General features: G+C 39.9%; 1 protein-coding gene across 13 annotated transcripts in view; it reads left to right on the forward strand.

The window, feature by feature from the left end:
* The first annotated feature begins 206 nt into the window (after nt 1-206).
* The window catches only part of GPHN (gephyrin), a 398,145-nt gene continuing 377,635 nt past the window's right edge, over nt 207-20,716 (forward strand). For 7 of the 13 annotated variants that reach the window (XM_049770344.1, XM_049770347.1, XM_049770343.1 and 4 more), the window contains exon 1: nt 208-341. In XM_049770344.1, coding sequence (XP_049626301.1) covers nt 278-341 — 64 coding nt within the window. In that variant the 5' untranslated portion in view covers nt 208-277. Of the gene's footprint in view, nt 342-20,716 lie in introns of all 13 variants that reach the window. The other 6 variants (XM_049770336.1, XM_049770338.1, XM_049770337.1 and 3 more) reach the window with 1 other exon arrangement.

The raw sequence follows: 20,716 nt of genomic DNA on the forward strand, positions 1-20,716 counted from the left end.
CGCGCTCCCGCTCGCCCTCGCGCTTTCCCCCGACGCGTGCGTGTGTGCGTGCGCGCTCCCGCGCAACTCGCACTTCCTGGGGGCGAGCGCGCGTGTGCGCGTGCGCCTGGCTCCCACCCTCCTCCCTCCCTCCCTCCCTCCCTCCTCGCCGGCTCCCTCCCGCCGCGCCCCGCCCCCGGGCTGGGCAGCTCGGCTCGGCTGGCTCGGCTCGCTCGGCTCGGCTCCGCTCCGCGCGTCCGTCCGTCCGTCAGTGCGGCGCAGCGCAGCGCTGGGCAACATGGCGACCGAGGGGCTGCTGCTCACCAACCACGACCACCAGATCCGCGTCGGCGTGCTCACGGGTGAGCGGCGGGTCGTGCGGGCCCGCGGCCGGGCGGCTGGGGGGCGCCGGACCCCCCGCCCCGGGCTGTCAGCGCGTCAGGCCTGCGCCGCCGGCTGGGGAGCCCGGGCTGCCCCGCTGCGGGGCTCCGGGTCCGATCGCGGCTCCGCAGTCCCGGCCCCGGAGCCGGCCGGGCGCCCCGATCGCAGCTGCGCCGGCCACGACGCGACCCGCCCGGGGCTGTGCGGGCGCCCGGGCCAGCGCTCGCGTGCAGCTGCCGCGCCGGGCCGCCCCTCCGCGGCCATGGGACCCTCCCGTCGCCCTCCCGTCGTGCGCAGCTCGCGGCTCGCCACACGGCGCGTCCCGCCGCATGCCGGTCGGCCGGGCCGGTGGGTGCAGTGCGCTGGGGTCCCGCGCTCCGGGCTTCGCGCCCGGCCCCGGGGAGAGAGTGTCCGCCTGCAGATCGCCACCCGGCCCGCCCGGCCCCGGGGAGAGAGAGTGTCCGTCCGCCTGGCCCGCAGATCGCCTCTTCCCCGCAGCAGCAGGCAGGCCCGTGGCTGTCAGTGCTCGCTGGCGCTGCTCTGCCTCTCGCTCCTGCTCGGGGCTTTCCTCGCAGTGCAGCGTGCGGAATGGGATGCAAGGGAAGGAGAGCCAGGCTTTTCCTCCTCCTCCTCCTCCTCCTCCTTTTTTTTAAATGCATTCTCTCCTGGGAGGGATGGAAAGAAGGAAGGAATTCCCCCCCCCCTTCTCGGGGCGCTCTGCCTGCCTGCGGCCCCTCCCTTCTGGGGAACCCCCTCCCCTCCTCCTTCTCCCCGCTTGCCTCCCACCCCAGCCCAGCCCACCGACCCCACTGAGGTCCCCCAAGGCAGGTGGGAAAGGAAGCAAGCGCACTTTTTTTTTTTTTCCTCCAGGTCTCTGTCTCTCTCTCTTTCCCCCTCTCCCCCCCACTCCCCTGCGGTGTGTGCTCCCGCATGCTCTGCATGTCTGATTCCGCCGTGGTGGTGGTGGTGGTGGCGTGGGATTGGGGTACCTGCCATCCCTCAGATCCACCGCCCGCCCCGTTGCTGCTGCAGGGCATGACTTCGGAGCCCCCGCAGCTAGCCCCCCTAAAAAACCCCCAAACGTGTGGGGTCTGTGCAGTGCCCCGCTTTTGTGTCATTGGCGTGGCCAGGCAGGGGTTAAAGAGCTATATTTGGAATCCCGGGGCTTAGTTGCGAATGTAGGAAATCCGACACTCGACTGGTGTGGGTTTGCAGAAGAAAGCCAGAAAGCCGCTGTGGAGAAGGGAATCCTAGTATTCTCCCCCCCCCTCACGCTTTTCTCTCTCTCTCTCTCTCTCTCTCTCTCTCTCTCTCTCTCTCTCTCTCTCTCTCTCTCCCCGCCCCCTTTCTTAAAATTGTTTCCCCTGTCCGAGTCTTGACAGGTTGAGACGGTGCTCACGAAGGGACTAAATTGGAAGAGGCTTGCTTTTATTGATTGTTACGTGCAAAGGGACTCTCTCTCTCCCTCTCTCTCCCTCTCTCTCCCTCCCTCCCTCCCTCCCTCTCTCTCTCTCTCTCTCTCTCTCTCTCTCTCTCTCTCTCTCTCAGACACGACTCTGTTGGTAGACACTGAGTGCAAAGTTTTATCTGACTTGAATTTTATGGAAAGGAGGCATCCATGGCACCTCTTCTCTTTTAAGTAAAGGAGTTGCTTTTCCTGCTGATATTCTTTCAGTATTCTTTTAGGGTCATTTACTGGACTTTTCTAATCAGTAGCCCTTGATATGGAGGTATTAGTTTAAACTAAACCATTTGCAAGAAAGGGAATCCTTTGTCCTTCTTTCCTTACCCAGACCAGGGCCCCCACCCCTTGGGTGAAGATGCGCTGTTCTTGAATATGGTGCTGAAGCTGCTTCCTTTTTTTTTTTTTTTGGAGGATGCTGTTAGATCTTAGAATTCTAATTTTAGAGTTGACATTACTGATTTCCAAAGACTAATGGTGGTTTGTTAAAGTGTATGCCCTATATCAAACTACAACTTGCACTTTAAATTCTAGCTTTACTCTGACAATTTATAGAGTAGTAAGAGTGAGTTTTAGAGCCAGAGAGAGCAATCCGGGGAACTCAGAGCTTGCTTTGAAGGTGAAAGGCTCCAGTTGGATGTCCCAGTACAGAGCCCGGAGTAGCCCCTGAACTCCACAGGGTATCCCCGCAAACAAAAACGGAAGTATGTCCTACGTCCACTGTCCATGGAAATGAAAGGCCATAAAATGACTTTTAAGTTTAACCAGTAAATTTATTTTTGGAGAGGGGGTTTGGGCCACACCTGCTCTACCTCTGGAACTACTCCTGGCCAGCTTGGAGGGAGCCATAGAGGATGCTGAGGATCAAACCTAGGCCGGCTGGCTGTATGCCAGACAAGCATCCTATTGGATGTATTATTTTGCCAGCCCTAAGCCATGTATATTTAAAGCAGCTCGTTTTTAGTGTTAAAACAAGCACTGTTGGGGAATCTAACCTGATCTAAGACATGCGTTTTAACCCCTGTCCTACCGTATAGAACTCTTTTTTTAATTTTAGCTTTCCTTAATAGTTTTATTTCGTAAGTCATCTTACCTAAATCAAATGACATAGCAGGTGTTGAATAGTGTCTTGATTAGAGCACTTATTTAGTATCCCAGCAGTCCAGTGGTGATGACATCAATATGCTAATAATTAAGTAAACAATTATGGGAAGATTTTGTTATATACTTCTAAAATAAACTTTTAAGGGATGAATGTGAAAGGAATATGATATTTAGATGAATTAGGAGATTTTTTTTTTTTTTGGTCTACACACACCTGGTAGTGGTGGTCAGGGGTTACTCCATACTCTATACTCAGGAATCACTCCTGGCAGTGCTCAGGAGACTATGTGTGATGTGTGGGGATAAAACCTGGGCTGGGTGTGCAAGGCAAATGCCTTACCCTATGTTCTTTCTCTCTAGCCCCGAAAATATTGTTTTAGGGGAGAATATACTGTATTTATCAGAGCTAAGAAAATAAAACCTGATGCTTTTAAGGGCTATATGAAGTCAGTGGCAACTTTATAAATGATTATGTTGGTGAAGGTGAGGCTCTTGATCAGAACAAAATGTATGGAAAAACTTTAAAAATGCCGGTTAGGGTTGGGTTGCAGGGTAAGCAAAATATTAGGAAAGAAGATAACTTTGGCTTTGGAACTAAAGGTAATATATAGAAGTGTCTTCTCATGAGAACAAGATGCAGGGAGAGAAGTGTAGGGTGTGGATAAAGTACGTAGCTGAAGAATAAAAAGGATGCTGAAAGTTTGTGAGGAGTATTGATAGAAGACAGTAATTTGATTAGATACATACTTGAATTTAGAAAGTCCTTTGAAATTTTTACTTAAAAAGTTATTATCTTATAAGTATTCTCTACTATTATGGAGACATGGGAAATGATTGGAGAAACGACAACCTGATATGGGGGCTGGAGAGATAATCCAGTGGGTAAAGTGCTCACCTTGCATGCAATCAACCAACATTTGATCCCCAGCACCTGATATGGTCCCCTGACCACTGCCAGGAGTGGTTGCTGACTGCAGAGCCAGGAGTGACATTGGTCGGTGTGGCCCAGAGAGGAGCACCAGATTTCAGTTGGTGAACTGTGGATTTTATTACAGCCTAATATTTATTATAGTTAAGTACTATGATTTCATACTTAAAACATTGAGTTAAGAGGCCGTACTAAGTACTGGTATTTTATGAGCTGTAACTTTTGACTCTTAAAGATAGAGAACTTGATTTATAAAATACTCTGTTTTTAAGTATTTTATCTAAATCTATTTTACAGAGTTAGTGGAAAGTATCCTCTATCCATACTCACATTTTTGCAGTGTGTTATTATTTTGGGGAAATATTATTTCTCCTTACAAAGTTTTTAATTGATTTTTGTGGCATTTCTGGTTATCTGTTGAAATATATAATGTATGTATATAGATATACACACATATAAACCATATGCAAAACATAGAATGTATAAGATATATATCTATATCCATTTTGTTTCAATTTCCTTGTGTCACTGAGTTGGATTCTCATCTGGTTGTGCTGCTGCTTGCTCCTGTGCTTGTCAATGCTAACAATTCTGGGGCTCACACATATGCAGTACTGACTATGGTGCTCACACATCTTCCGTTGTGGCGCTCACACACACCTGGCTGGACAATATACATTGCGCTCTGTGTTGCAGTGCAGTTCCAGATTCCTAGACCACGCGGTAGTTGGGAACACGCTTGGTGTATGTCGGCAGCACTAGGGATCTAACCCATTTCTCAAGCTTAAAAGGAAGTTGCTTTTAACTACTCTGCTATCCACTGTAGCCAACACTTTTATTTGAAACTTTTCATCTTACAGATGTTTTTGTAATCTAAAGCACTGTTAATTTGGCAAATATAGTATGCAGCGTTTTGAAACTTCTCATCAAATGAATTATTAGGGTTTTGAAAGACTGATAGTAGAAAGGAAAATATTTAGCAAAGACATTTTATATGCTTCACTATTGAATCATTTGAGTATACAAATAGATAATTTTTTTTCTGGAAAATGGAAACATGGATGCATTTAATTAGGTTCTCATGAAAATACTTTATGTTAAAGCTTATTACCCATTTCTAAAAATACTGTCTTTATGAGTAACTTTTATGCAGATTTTTTTTACTTTAGAAATGAAGGTTCTTTGGTATATAGCAGGGGTCTTAAACTCGAGGCCCGCGGGCCTTTTGTGGCCCTCCGTACAACATTTTGTGGCCCTGCCCTAGAGGAATCTTTTTTTGTTTTGTTTTTTGTTTTAGTTGTTTGGGTCACACCTCCCAATGTTCAAGGCTTACTACTGACTTTGCACTCAAGGATCACCCCGACTTTGCCTCCTTCGGCCCCCAAGTAAATTGAGTTTGAGACCCCTGGTGTAATGGGTAGATCACTTGCTTTGCATGTGGCTGATCCTGGTTTGATTCTGGCATCCCGTATCTTTCCCTGAACTGTCCAGCAGTGATTCCTGAGTGCAGAAGAAGGAATAAGTCCTGAGCACCATTGGGTGTGGGCTCCAAACCAATAATAAATAAAATTATAAAAAATTAATTGTAGACTCCTTACCTCACCATCTAACGATAAGACAAATTCAGAAGATTTATCACCCTCTGATGTATGCAAAAGCCAAGATCTCTATCTGTAGATGACTTACTGTGACAACCACGACTGGGCACAATGCATCATGGGACCATTGAAAAAGCCCTAGTCTAGGTTTTGGTATACGGCCGGTGCAACAACCAAAATCCCTAATTCCAGGGGTCTGACTGGGACAATTGCAACTGAACGAACCTTCTGTAAACATAATGGACTCCTTCCTAGGCCCCATACTAGGATCGGCACAATGACCAAGACCACCAACTACAGAAGACAGATTAAAATGACAGCGAAGGAACAGAACTAGAAACACAAAGAAAGGACTTCACCATAAGCTCCATTCCTTGACCTGTGCAGATACCAAGATCTCTAGATACAGAGGTCTGATTTTATCACCCATGATGGAGCAGAAGACTTACATCACAAAGACACCGAGGGGAGAATAAAGGAACAGGCAAGGAGTCTATAGTTATTCCCATGACAGTATGCTTCAGTGGGGGAGAAATCCTTTATCTCTTAGGCCAAGGGAATTCCCGTTCTAATGTCCCCCATATTTACTGTGCCTTTGCAGGGGAAAAGGAAAAAAAAAAAAAACAGCACAAAATAATCTTTTGTAAGACACTGTGGTACAATAAAATAAAAAATAAATTGTACACTAGAATATCAAAATGTATTAAATTTAACATAGTGAATTTCAGTCATTTATTAAATAAAAATTCATTCAGTATATTAAAATACAAGTTCTAAGTAAAGAAATGATAATTATACAATTCTGAAGTTGCTCAACATTTTTGCTTCTTTTTCTTTTCATTTTTTTTATTTTTTGCTTCATCCCTCACTATAATTTTTTGAAAAGTCCATTTACTAATTAGGATATATAAATGCATCTTTGCTTTGAGAACAGAATTACTATTAGGTAAAATAGATGTTGTTATTTGAGACTAGATGCTACATGTAGGTTAAAAAAATAATTCTTGATCATTGCAAAAAATTAATTAAAAATAAAACTCAACCTACCAAATGAAATTGTATCTGAAAATAAACCAATATTTATCTTTATGACTTGTTTAGAAGAAACCTATTTCTCAAACCATATTCTTGGTGAAAAATAGTTTAAGAGAAAGAAGTTTAAAGTTTAATTTAAAGAAGGAAGTTGTTCAGTTACTTTTTTGCTTGCTTTTTGTTTTTGTTTTCTGGACCTCAAAATAGCTAGGTGTTACTTCTGACTCTGCTCTCATCTATTACTTCTGGTGGTGTTCTGGGGACCATATGGGGTGCTGGGCATTGAACCTGGGTTGGTGCTTGCAAGGCAAGTGCTCTATCCACTGTACAGTCTCTCAGACCCCTGTTCAATTACATTCTATTTTTTAATAAAATCTTTATTTCAGCACCATAATTACAAGTATGATTGTAGTTGCGTTTCAGTCATAAACAAAACACCTGCCTTCACCAGTACAACATTCCCACTACCGATGCGCCCGATCTCCCTCCTTCCCCACCCCTGCCTGTCTTCGAGACATTCTACTTTCATTCTTGAACATTGTCATGCTAGTTGTTATTGAAGTAATTTCTCTAACAGTGTTCACCACTCTTTGTGGTGAGCTTCAGATTGTGAGCCGGTCCTTTCTGCCTTCACTCTATTGTCTCTGGGATTATTACAATAATGTCTTTACTTTTTTTTTTAAAAACCCATAGATGAGTGAGACTGTTCTGTGTCTATCTCTCTCCCTCTGACTTATTTCAATTAACATAATAGATTTCATGTACATCCATGTATAGTAAGATTTCATGATTTTATCTCTCCTGGCGGCTGCATAATATTCCATTGTGTATATGTACTACAGTTTCTTTTTTTTTTTTTTTTTTTTTTTGTGGTTTTTGGGTCACACCCGGCAGTGCTCAGGGGTTATTCCTGGCTCCAGGCTCAGAAATTGCTCCTGGCAGGCACGGGGGACCATATGGGATGCCGGGATTCGAACCGATGACCTCCTGCATGAAAGGCAAACGCTTTACCTCCATGCTATCTCTCCGGCCCCGTACTACAGTTTCTTTAGCCATTCCTCTGTTGAAAGGCATCTTGGTTGTTTCCAGAGTCTGGCTATTGTAAATAGCGCTGCAATAAATATAGTTGTGAAGAAGGAATTTTTGAATTGTATTTTTGTGTTCCTAGGGTATATCCCTAGGAGTGGTATAGCTGGATCATATTGGAGCTCAATTTCCTGTCTTTTGAGGAATCTCCATATTGTTTTCTATAAAGGCTAGACTAGATGGCTTTCCACCAGATTGAATAAGAGTTTCCTTCTCTCCACATCCCCAGCAGCACTGCTTGTTCTCATTCTTTGTGATGTGCGCCAATCTCTGTGGCATGAGATGGTACTTCATAGTTGTTTTGATTTGCATCTCCCTGATGATTAATGATGTGGAGCATTTTTTTCATGTGTCTTTTGGCCATTTGTATTTCTTCTTTGAGGAAGTGTCTGTTCATTTCTTCTCCCCATTTTTTGATGGGATTCGATGCTTTTTTCTTGTAAAGTTCTGTCAGTGCCTTGTATATTAGCCCCTTATCTGATGGGTATTGGGTGAAAAGTTTCTCCCACTCAGTGGGTGGCTCTTGTATCCTGGGCACTATTTCCTTTGAGGTGTAGAAGCTTCTCAGCTTAATATATTCCATCTGTATATCTCTGCTTCCACTTGTTTGGAGAGAAAGTGCTGTTTCCTCCTTGAAGATACCTTTAGTCTCAATGTCATGGAGTGTTTTACCTACATGTTGTTCTATATACCTTATGGTTTCAGGTCTGATATCAAGGTCTTTAATCTATTAGAATTTTTTTTTTTTCCAAACTGCACAGCGACATTTATTGGTTCAGCCTGGAAAAACAACCCTTTTAAAATTTCACACACTCTTCCATATCCTCTAACTACAAGGTATCGTTCAATAGCTTGCACCAAAGCCAGGGGGTCTATCTTGACAGGTCCACCTTTCCACTGTTTTACATTTGCACAGTCTATTAGAATTTTACCTTCATACATGTTGTTATGAATCTAAATATATGTAATGCTTGTCATTACATATATTACTGTTCAAAGACTATAAATTATTAATGATAGAGGACAAGGGGAACAGGCAGGGGCAACACTAGTTATCTAGTATGGATGGTCACAAGGTTAGCTTAGGTGGTACATGGTAGCCCAGATGACCTAGGCTATGCTGGTTCTGACACTGGAAGATAATCATCTCAGCCTTTTCTCCCCTTTTTGTTTTGAAGACCAGCATTTCTTGGACCATAATAAAGAAATGTTCCTATTCCTCTATGTTACAAAGGTATGAAAGGGATGGCTCTTGCTTTTTTTAGAATTATTCTCCAGGAGACCTCTCACAATCTGGAAGCATCCCTTATATTCCATCCTCTCCCTTTCCCTTAAGAAAGTCTTTTCTGAAGTCAGCTATTGGGCCCCTGGCTCCTTGCTTTTAGTTTTGACTGTTTGAGAACAAGAACTGAGAGGAAAAGAGTTGCACCTGTTATAACATTAGTACATATATTTTTACACATTGAGTGTTTTAAAGCACTAAAAATACCCAAGACTGACTCTAACTGAGGTATGTGGCAGAGAATCAGAGTATGTTATTAATGATCTTTTTTTAAATTGCTACTGGTGATAAAATCCTTGATTAAGTGGAATAAGTTAGTGTTTTTTTTTCTTAAAGTAGTTAGTTTAATTGATAAAATCCATTCTTTATATTCCTGTAAATAGAAGAACTGTGAAAAATGTGAATTTGAGGTGTGTTACAGACACTAAGAAAGCACAGAGATAATATTAAAGAAAAAGATTAAACAGCTTAAAAATAATTGGGACTGTAGTCAGTCTGAATGGCTTGCAGTTTTAATCTTTACACAACATTTCAAAAGGCAAATGTCTAATGAAGTATTGCCATAGATGAATTCTATCTGGGTTGCTTAATGAATTCATAGTGGTGTTTATATTTAGTTAATTTTGACTAAGTAGAACTTCAGAAATTTGTAATGAGAATAAACAACCCTATGTTTTTTTTTCTTGTTTGTTTGTTTTGGGGCCACACCTGGTGATGCTCAGAGTTTACTCCCTGCTCTGCACTCAGAAATCACTCCTGGCTTGGGGGACCATATAGGATGCAGGGGTCAAACTGAGGTCCATCCAGGATCAGCTGCATGCAAGGCAAACACCCTACCGCTATGCCATCGTGCCAATCCAACAACCCTATTTTTTACAGTTGTTTAGTTAGTTTGAATATATATATGTCACACTATATATAAGCATATATATAAATATATATAGTGTGTATGTGTGTGAGATGCTGTGCATGGGAACAAATATTTTTATTATGTTTCTGTGAATTGCACAGGCAAATTACAAAAAGTGTGTAGAATTCACATGAGTTTTTAAGATAAAACCAGAAACTTTAAAGAAATTTCAAGTGAATTCTGGGTTTTGTCACACACACATTGTGGGTCATAGAAAGAACACCTTTTGGGGCCGGGCGGTGGCGCTCGAGGTAAGGTGCCTGCCTTACCTGCGCTAGCCTAGGAGATGGACCGCGGTTCGATCCCCCGGCGTCCCATATGGTCCCCCAAGCCAGGAGCGACTTCTGAGCGCATAGCCAGGAGTAACCCCTGAGCGTTACCGGGTGTGGCCCAAAAACCAAAAAAAAAAAGAAAGAACACCTTTTAATGTTTGTGTATTTTGTCACACACATCACACACAAACTCACACAGTATTAGGTTCTAGAACACTATATCCTTTATATATATATATTTATTTATTTAAACACCTTGATTACATACATGATTGTGTTTGGGTTTCAGTCATGTAAAGAACACCACCCATCACCAGTGTAACATTCCCATCACGAATGTCCCAAATCTCCCTCCTCCCCACCCAACCCCACCTGTACTCTAGACAGGCTTTCTGTTTCCCTCATACATTCTCATTATTTAGGATAGTTCAAAATGTAGTTCTTTCTCTAACTAAACTCATTCCTGTTTGTGATGAGCTTCATGAGGTGAGCTGTAACTCCCAGCCCTTCTCTCTTTTGTGTCTGAAAATTATTATTGCAAGAATGTCTTTCATTTTTCTTAAAACCCATAGATGAGTGAGACCATTCTGTGTTTTTCTCCCTCTCTGACTTATTTCAATCAGCATAATAGATTCCATGTACATCCATATATAGGAAAATTTCATGACTTCATCTTTCCTGACAGCTGCATAATATTCCATTGTGTATATGTACCACAGTTTCTTTGGCCATTCATCCCTTAGATCCTTTTTTTAATGCTAGTGTATTTAGTAAAGTTTTATAACTTTGTATAATTTTTTTTCTTTTTTTTTTTTGTTTTTTGGGCCACACCTGGTAACGCTCAGGGGTTACTCCTGGCTATGCGCTCAGAAGTCGCTCCTGGCTTGGGGGACCATATGATGGACACCGGGGGATTGAACCGGGGTCCATCCTAGTCTAGCGCTAGCAAGGCAGACACCGTACCTCTAGCGCCACCACACCGGCCCCAACTTTGTATAATTTAACTTTTCATTTTTGTATCAGTACTATGAAAAAATATTTTTCTGCAAGATCATTTTAAGTTCTTGTAGCAGCATACTTATTTATCTTTATAACATCTTGATTAGCTATAATAGGACATATAGTTAGTGCATAAGGCTAAGTTAAAAAATCTAATATATATGAAAATGATTGAGGTAGGATAGGAAAGTGAAGAAAAATAAGAGATAAAAGAAAGCAAAAATCAGAGGTTTGATCATGTTATACAAACTGAAGAGAAATTTAGGTGCCTAGGAAATTTTATGGCATTTACTTTTTCTATTATCAGTAGCTTCTGGATTCGATTTCAAACTTGAGTTAAATATTGTTTCCTCTATACTAGATAGCTAATTTCATAGGGTTATTTTTAAAATGTAGTGCTTTTTTTTTCCTTTTCCTTTTCCTTTCTTTTCTCTTCTCTCTTCTTTATTTTTTTTTTCTCTTTTGGACAGTGCAGACTGTGATTTTAGACTTTTGGGTGGGATCATTAATCTCTCTGAAATCCAGTTAAATTTTCCAAAATGAAGATGGAAACACTTCACAGTGTTTTGAGAACTGAAATAATCTATGTGAGAATTTTTACTATATCTCTTCAACTTGTAGTTTGCTTAGTAAAATTTCTTTCTTTTCATATATTGCTTTGATGCAGTTCAATAGCTTCATATGTAACCATCTTACTCATTATATACTTTGAAACAGGAAAGCATGCCCTTTACTTTTTTGTGTGCTTTTTTTGTTTGCTTATAAATGAAGCAATTATATAGCTAATAAACATTGGTAGTAAAATAGTTTATAGGTAATTTAAGAATTTGCTATCCAGGGCCAGAGCAATAGCACAGTGGTAGGGTGTTTGCCTTGCATGCGGCCAATCCACACAGACCCCAGTTTGATTACCGGCATTCCATATGGTCCCTGGAGCATGTCAGGAGCGATTTCTGAGCAGAAAGCCAGGAGTAATCCCTGAGTGCCATCGGGTGTGGCCCTCAACTCCTCCCCCAAAAGAATTTGCTGTTCAGAAACATTTATTTATTTATTTATTTCTCACTATTATTTTGTGACAGTTACAGTTTTAGAGTGAAAAAAGTTGCTACTATATATATATACATATATATATATATATTAGCTAGCAGTATATCTGTTTGTGATATTTTATTATAGCAAATTATGTTGCTCTTTGCTTGATAGTCATAGTCTGTGGATTATATTACAAGGATAGAATTTAATGTCATTTTAAGAATAAAAATTTGAGGGGCTTTTATATGTAGAAGGCTCATTTTGTAGCCTTCATACTGCCATCTGAGCACTGCCAGAGACTGCCGTGAGCAGCAAGCCTGGAGTAGCACCTGCGTACTGCTGGTAAAAATAGATAAAATAAAAAATGAACTTGTTGGGCTGGAGCAATAGCACAGTGGGTAAGGCATGTGTCTGCCTTGCATGCAGCTGATTTGGGTTCCATCCCCAGCATCCCATATGAACCCCCGAACCTGCCAGGAATAAGGTTTTGTTTTGTTTTGTTTTTGGGTCATACTCAGCAGTGCTCAGGATTACTCCAGGCTCTATGCTCAGAAATCGCTCCTGGTAAGCTCAGGGGACCATACGGGATGCCGGGATTCGAACCACCGTCCTTCTGCATGCAGGGCAAATGCCTTACCTCCATGCTCTCTCTTCAGCCCCACGGAGTAAGTTTTAAACACAGTATTAGGAGTAACTTCTGAGCACTGCAAGGTATGCCCCCTCCAAAAAAGAAACAATGGAAGAAAGAAAGAAATAGAAATTTTAAGTGAAAATTTTAAAATTGCTATTATTTTGAAGATTTCTTCTGATGGTCAAATAGCAAAATATAGGATTCTAAAAGTTCTACCTGTTTTACTTTTTCCGAACACTTAGTCACATGTTGTTTAAATCACTTTCCTTTGCATTGAATGAGAGTATTTGGTTACTTATAGGGTTCATGTAATAAAATAAATAATGTATTTAGTATTCAGTACCTACTATTTGCCAGGCCCTGTGTTAAGTTGAGGGATGCAGTAGTGAGTGACATTGTTGACATTAATGTAAAAAATGATTGTAGCATATATATGAATATTAATAGCAACATACTAGGTAAGATTGACAAATTCATACTTTTTATACATTTTAAGAATAGAATGCTTTTGTATTTACATTGCAGTTCAAGGAATAAACTTAAATGCATCTGTACTTCATTTTGTTGTATTTATTGATTGTTCTGGGACCACAGTTAATGAATCTCAGGTGCCAGATGTGTGCGCGGCTAGCAAGCCACATGCAGCTCTTTACACTTTTTAATGTGGCTCTTCTGTGTGCTGGGCCACTCCAGGAGTCAGGACTCTGCTCCTTAGCACTGACAGAGGTGTAGGAGCAGAGTCCTGACTCCTTGGAGCGGCCGCCCAGCACACAGAAGGGGGCATTAAAAAATACAAAGAGCCGCATGCGGCTCGCGGCTCGCGGCTCGGGACTTGCCGACCACTGCGTGATGCTGAAAATTATACAGTGCCAGGGAGCGAACCTGGGACTCTCATTTGCAAAGCATGTGCATGAGCCCTTTGTGTCATCTCTCTGGCCATCTGTGTTTTATTTTTGATATAGAAAAGATTATGGAGCCTGAGAGATAGCACAGCAGTGTTTGCCTTGCAGCAGAAGATCCAGGACCTAAGGTGGTTGGTTCGAATCCTGGTGTCCCATATGGTCCCCCGTGCCTGCCAGGAGCTATTTCTGAGCAGATAGCCAGGAGTAAACCCTGAGTGCCGCTGGGTTGGCACAAAAAACAAAAACAAAAACAAAAAAAAAAAAAAAAAAAAAAAAAAAGATTAAGTTTAAGCACCAAAACACATGTCAAAAGTCATTGAGGGAAGGGGGCATTCCTAGGGGTACCCAGGGTCTCCACTAGGTTCTGTTTAGAGAACGATACATGGTATTTTATGAGGAACACATTCAGTAGTGCCAGGATTTTAGCCAGGGTCATGGCCTCAGCTATGTGCTAGGCAAGAACCTTAACTTTTGTTTGGTCTACGTTCAAAATAAGTCACTTACTACAAGTTAAAAACTATTGCATATATCCTTTTTCTTAAGAATGATTTGATTATTTTTGTTCAGTCAGCATTAAGTAACAATTACTTACATATATCCATATATCTATAGACACAAATATACATCTATGCACACAGTTACATCAGTGATGGGTTGGGGTGATAGTACAGTGGGTCAGGTAGGTGCTTTCCTTGCATGTTTTGATCCATGTTGTTCCCTGACCTGCCAGGCGGGATTCCTGAGTGCCGAGCCAAGAGTAATCCCTGAGCACCTCCAGTGTGGCCCAAAATCAAACAAAATTACATCAGTGATAGTATCAGAATTTAAACACAAGTCTAACTGTACTTTTAGTAATTGTTTTTTATATTCTGTGTATCTGTAATGTGGTAAATTCTGAAATATATTTGCTTTCCAGATATGTCTTAACACATATGCCCTTTCCCTTGTATCTTCTAATCTGTATATTTTTGAAAGTAGGTAAACAACCTTGCTAAGAAATATTTGTAGTATCACATTCAGTTAGTTTTAAAGTAAGACATGAAAGATAAGTATTTTACTTTTGAGTTCATAATGTACTTATTTCTTTGTAATTTCCAGTTTCAGGATCAAGGCTAATTGTGCCTGCGTAATGCTGAATGTGGTAATAAAAAGCAGAAATTTGAATAAAGAGGCAAGAAAATACAATGTGTTGAATAGAAGTTAAATTTTTATTGAAAATTTTTAGAACACTGAATTTTAGTTTTGGGGGCCTCACCTGGCTGTACTCAGGGCTTATTCTTGACCCTGCACTCCTGGTGAGCTTCGGGGACTATGTTGGGTCCAGAGATCAAACCTGGATTGGCCTTGTGCAAGGCAAGCACCCTACCTTCTGTACTATCATTTCTGCATCAATGCTCTTTATTTTTAAAGCAACATTAAGACTTCAAAGGTTGAGATCTGTGAATCTTAGAGACAAGAAATTTAAGGGAGAGATATAACTTTTAATTATAACATGAAACATAACACGTATAACTACCTTTTCCCTTTAACTTGAGCCACTGCTGAACAGTATTTAAGTTTTGTTCTTGTAAAAGTTTTTTGTTATACTTTGTGAAAATTTTTAAAAAATAGAAGTTACTTTGAAATAAGTCACAAGTGGGAAATATTCAACATTCTTTTCATGTTTTTATTTTTGTTGTAAAAAACTTATTTTTTATAGCTGGAGCAAAAGTACATTAGTCAGAGTGCTTGCTTGGCTTGTAGCTGGCCCAGGTTTGATTCTGGTACCCTGTATGATCTTTTGATGCACAGTCCTGCAGAGCCAGGACTGAGCACTGAGCATAGCAGGTTTAGGTAACATAGTTAAAACAGTACTAATAGGGACCAGAGTGATAGCATAGCTGGTAGTGCGTTTGCCTTGCATGCAGCTCACCTGGGACCAACCTGGGTTCGATCCCTGGCATCCCATATGGTCCTCCAAGCCTACCAGGAGCAATTTCTGAGCACAGAGCCAGGAATAATTCATGAGCACCACCGGGTATGGCTCCATGCCCCCAAAATAGTATTAGTGTTTATAATTTTGATATACACAATTACTACACCCTCACCACCACCAAAATGCCTAAGACCCTTCAGCACAGTTCATATTTCATATCTAGTTATCCTCTTTTTTCATCTTTTAACACTTCCTCCAGCTTCTTGATAATCACAATTTTGTAATCAAAGGCCAAGGGTTAGTCATCCTAAAACACTTGCTTTTCTGAATACCACAGATGAGTGAGATCATTTGGTATTTAACTATATCTCAAAAAGTTATCTTAGTTAGTTTTTCTCTCTATGAGAGGGCCTTTGGAATGGTGCAGTAGCAAAAGTACTTGTCTTTTAAGCTTGAGGTTGCAAGTTCAGTCCTCAGTTCTTCCCACATGCTTTGAACATGGCTCCTTAGCATATGTTGTAAAAAATGATGAAACAATATACTAAGGTTATGTATGAAAATTAAGCCCTAAACTTTTACGTTATTTCTATCTGTAGTGTAAATCACTTTTAAGATTTATGTTTTGCTAATTTATCCGTAAATAAGAATGTATTTGAGGGGCTGGAGCAACAGCACAGTGGGTAAGGTGTTTCTCTTGCATGTGACCAACCTGGGTTCTTTATTTTAAACACTGGTTCACAGAGTTGCTCACAATATAATTATTTCTGCTTTCATTGTCCCTCCACCAGTGTAAGATTACCATTGTCTCAAGTCTCCCATTCTCCCCTCAAGTCTGTCCCTTGACAGTTACAAACAATTTACTTAATATTGCCTGTTACAATTCAATGGTAGTGGAATCATGGAAGAGACTTGATTAAGAGAAAATTTGTGAAAATTGTCCTATCTCGGAAATGGTCATTGTCTGAAGATTACTAATCTTACTGATTATCATTTGCTTTGTTTATTTTGGGTCACACGCGACAGCGCTCAGGGGTTACCAATGGTTCTGTGCTCAGAAATTGTTCCTGGCAGGCTTGGGGGACCATATGGGATGCTAGGAATTGCATCCGGTCTGTCCAGGTCGACAGTGTGCAAGGCAGATGCCCTACTGCTGTGCTATCTCTCTGGCCCTAATTTTACTGATTTTCTAATTTCATCATTTATTGCTAACTAGTTGAGCCTTCTGTTGATGGTTTTGTTTGCTGAATGTATGGGCATTCTATAATTTCACATTCGATTTTCTGTATTCCTATGGGAAAGCCAGTGTTAAAACTAGCAAAGTGTCATGTGGATAAGCTGTCATGGAGCTTGGGGGTGGGGTGGGGAGGCAACTGCCCTGTCTCAGAAGCATCCTGGAGATGTCAGCTACAGCATCAGTATGCCTAGACACCTTTTGATGGTTAAGTGTCTCTGCAGAAATTAACTGTCTTTGCAGTGGTAAAGTTGTGAGGCTGGGCAATTGGCTTAGAAACGTGTGTTGAGTATGTCTGTGTGTGCAGCTGCTGAGGCTTCTGTAGGCAGGGACTTGCCATGTTCTCCCTCCCAATGGGCCCCAGTGTGATCTGCTGCAAGACTGTAGTATATCCTTGAGTTTCTGTGGCATGGTATTCCTTTTTGGAGAGTTAGATGAATCTAAGGCAGTCTGCCTGTGGGCAGACAAAGGGGTGGTATCTCTCAGAAGATATACTTTTTAATTATACTTAATATTCTTAGTTTCATTTGGCATTATCTTTTTAATCTTTTTGACTTGAATTTTTAAATCCCTAGTTCAAAATTATGGTTAAGTGAAAGGGAATTTATTAATTTACAAAGCCACAAAGTATTTGGGAATAATGGATTTTACTGATACTGTTATCAGGGTATTAATATAGTTACACTCCATTTTAGTGCTTTGCTTTTCTGAGTATATTGTAAGTTTACTTTATGTAACTAGAATTATGTGGGCCAGGAGTTTAGAATAATAAATAGCTTTAGGAATTCTCTTCCTATCTAGTGTGTTCAAATAAAATGTTTACTTTTTATGGCATTTACATATAAAATTCTTGGATGGTCCTTTATCTGACCTGGCTCATGTATTCATCTTTGGATTGAGGCTCAGAGTGAGTTCTTTGGATAGGGCTGTATCACATTGGTCTGTCTTGGGAGTATTTAATATAGACTTACAGATTTATCAGAATTGCCTTGATGTACTGAGAAGTCTTCAAAAACAAGAGACATTTCTACTTCTAGAAATGGTACTTTATAAACAACTAATGTAAACTTTATAAGCAACTAATTTTCTAGAAGTTCATTGAAGTCTTGAATTTTTTTCTCTCTGCACTCCCCTCCAATATATTACATTTTTTTCTATTTCATCTTTTTTCCATGAAAAAAGATGTCCTCTGTTTTAAATTGGAACGGGGACAAGTTTATTTATTTTTTAAAACTGTATTTATTGATTGATTAATTGATTAATTGGTTGTTGGGCAATACCCACTGCTACTCAGGGGTCGCTCCTGACTCTATTCTCAGAAATCGCCCCAAGCAGGCTTAGGGACCATATGGGTGCTGGCCCCAAGCAGGCTTAGGGACCATATGGGTGCTGGGAATCAAACCAGGTCCTTCCCAGGTTGGCCACATGCAAGGCAAACACCCTACCACTGTGCTATCTCTCCAGCCCTGGAACAAGTTTGTGATATGAGAATTAGTGTATTAAATTTAGTGTTCCCAAATAGCAATTATTTAATTTATATATTAATGGCTTTCATAGTGAGCAATGTCTTAGTAGCCTATTGAGAATGGTTATCTAAGGACATTTTATTTATTTTAGTTATGGTATTTAGTTTTGTTTTGCCTTTGGGGGTGCCATACCCAGCAGTACTTTGGGCTTACTCTTGGCTATGTGTTCAGAGATAAATCTTAGCCGGTCTTGGGGAGAACCATATGTGGTTCTTGAAATCTAATCCGGTTGGCTACATGCTTGTGCTATCTATTTAGCCCCAATCAAAGGAGCTACTTTAAAAAAACATCATATACATATATGTACTATGTAAAATGATTTGAATATATTTACAGCATCTTTTTTTGTTTCTTTATTTTAAATTATGATCATCTGTGTTTGGGCCTTGAGATTAATTTTTTAAATGATCCCAGTGGTTTCTAAATTTTGTTCTGTGATACTTCCCTGAGAGATATTATAATTAGTATGCTATGAAGAGGTTTCTATGTGGTCAAATGATTTGGAAATGGCTTTATATTATGATTTCACCTAAATATTCACAATATTATAAACCAAAAATAAAGAACCAAAATGAGATGCAATCAGTATTTATTTTGGACCAAATAACTAATTCAAGGTGTATTGTTTTAGGTAGAAACCTAAAATGTGCCCCAAATAAGGGTTAAAGTTGGGGAGCTTTAATGGGAAGTAAAGAAGAAGATGAGGTGGGTGGTATATTAAAGAGTTTAAATTAATGAGAATAAACTATTCTTGGCAATATAAACTTAGTTACTTATTCTGTTCTCTGGCAAAAGTTGAGTTCTGCTGTATTCTCAAAGATTTGTTTGCGAAATTAACTATTTGACCTAGTTCAAAGTACTTTGTACTAGTCTAACCAAGGCAGTGATTTTTTTTTCTACTGTGGTATCTTTGACCCTATTCCAAAAAACTCAAGTATGCTTACTTTTCACAATATACTAAAGCATGTTAAAGATTTAGTAGTATATTAAATATACTAATTTAACTTTGAGAACTTTGAGTTTTAGTTGAATTTTGAGATTTGAATACTTTTTCAAGGCACTCAGCAGCTCTTTGAAAAATAGACACTTTCCCCTGCAAATGATATGTTGGAAGTCTCGATTCCTACTTTTATATCTATTTCTTTATCTTACTGATATGTAGAAATAATTGTTTACCACAATACTCTGTGGAAATTCATTCCTTTGTTATGGATTAGTCTTTAAAATATATATTTCCCCCAATCACCGGTTTTCGTTTCTTTTCTCCTCCCACATAGCTAACTTATTAAAAGTATTATGCTGGTCAAAACTAGAACTAGAAAGATCTGTCTTGATTCTGTTAGTACAAAATAGAAAAGCAAACAGGAGAAGTTCTATTTTGAATTTTTCTTGTGTGGATTAGTAAATAGCTTTAAAATTTCTTTAGATCCAAAATCTCATGTTTACCATTCTGTCATTGTTTGCATTTATGTTATTTACAGTCTATTATTGACAGCAAAATCATTGATTTGAAATGCCTCCCTTCAAACAGGAAATATGCTATAAAGACATTGATATTCACAGTCAGTGTAAATTGAAATAAATGTTAGTTATTTGTACTGCATAATATGTGAAATTTTATTTCACCTGGTATCTTATGCTAGAGAGCTCACATAACAGAATACTTAAGACTTAGAATAAAAATCATATACCTACAAGTTTAATAATTAAGTTATAAATAAGCTTAGAAAAATAATAATGATTTACTGGCCTTTGAGACATCTGTTTTTCTTTTGTAATTTAAATTATAGTTATATACCAGAGATCTGGAAAGCAAGGCTTACCATTCCTTCTCCCCAACATTATGATATTTTTGCCATTATGTATTTAAGATAAAGCTTATATATTAAGATATGTAAAAATAAGATAAATACCGAAGATTATTATATTTTTGGTATTCAGAGGTACCAGAATATTAGGTGGGCTCAAAATCAGATTGCTTGGATTTTACACGTAAATGTGATTTTTGGAATTATTTACTGGTAATTTACTTAACCTTCAGTATTCTTATCTATAAAATGGGAGTAATGCTTCTTGCCTCAGAAGTCTGTTGTGAGAATTGTGGGACCAGATATTTGTAATGTCCTTAAGTATGAGGAATTGATTGTTAATTATATTTATATTTTAAGTCATTTATATATGTAAATACTTGCTAAGTACCATGCAACTAGGTTTATGAAACTGATTCTGTAAAGAGCAATAGTAAATAGTCTTTGTGTGTTATCTGATTTCTGTCACCATTACTCTGCTCTGCCCTTGGAGCAAGAAAGTATCCATATACATCATGTAAATGAGTGAGGGTGGCCAAATTTCAATTAAACTATATTCATAAAATAGATGATTATATAGAATTGATTAAAGAGCCTTAGTTTTTCAATGAATACAATTGGCGTAAAAATGTCATTTT

The sequence above is a fragment of the Suncus etruscus genome, chromosome 3 (genome assembly GCF_024139225.1).
Source record: "Suncus etruscus isolate mSunEtr1 chromosome 3, mSunEtr1.pri.cur, whole genome shotgun sequence".
NCBI lineage: Eukaryota > Metazoa > Chordata > Mammalia > Eulipotyphla > Soricidae > Suncus > Suncus etruscus.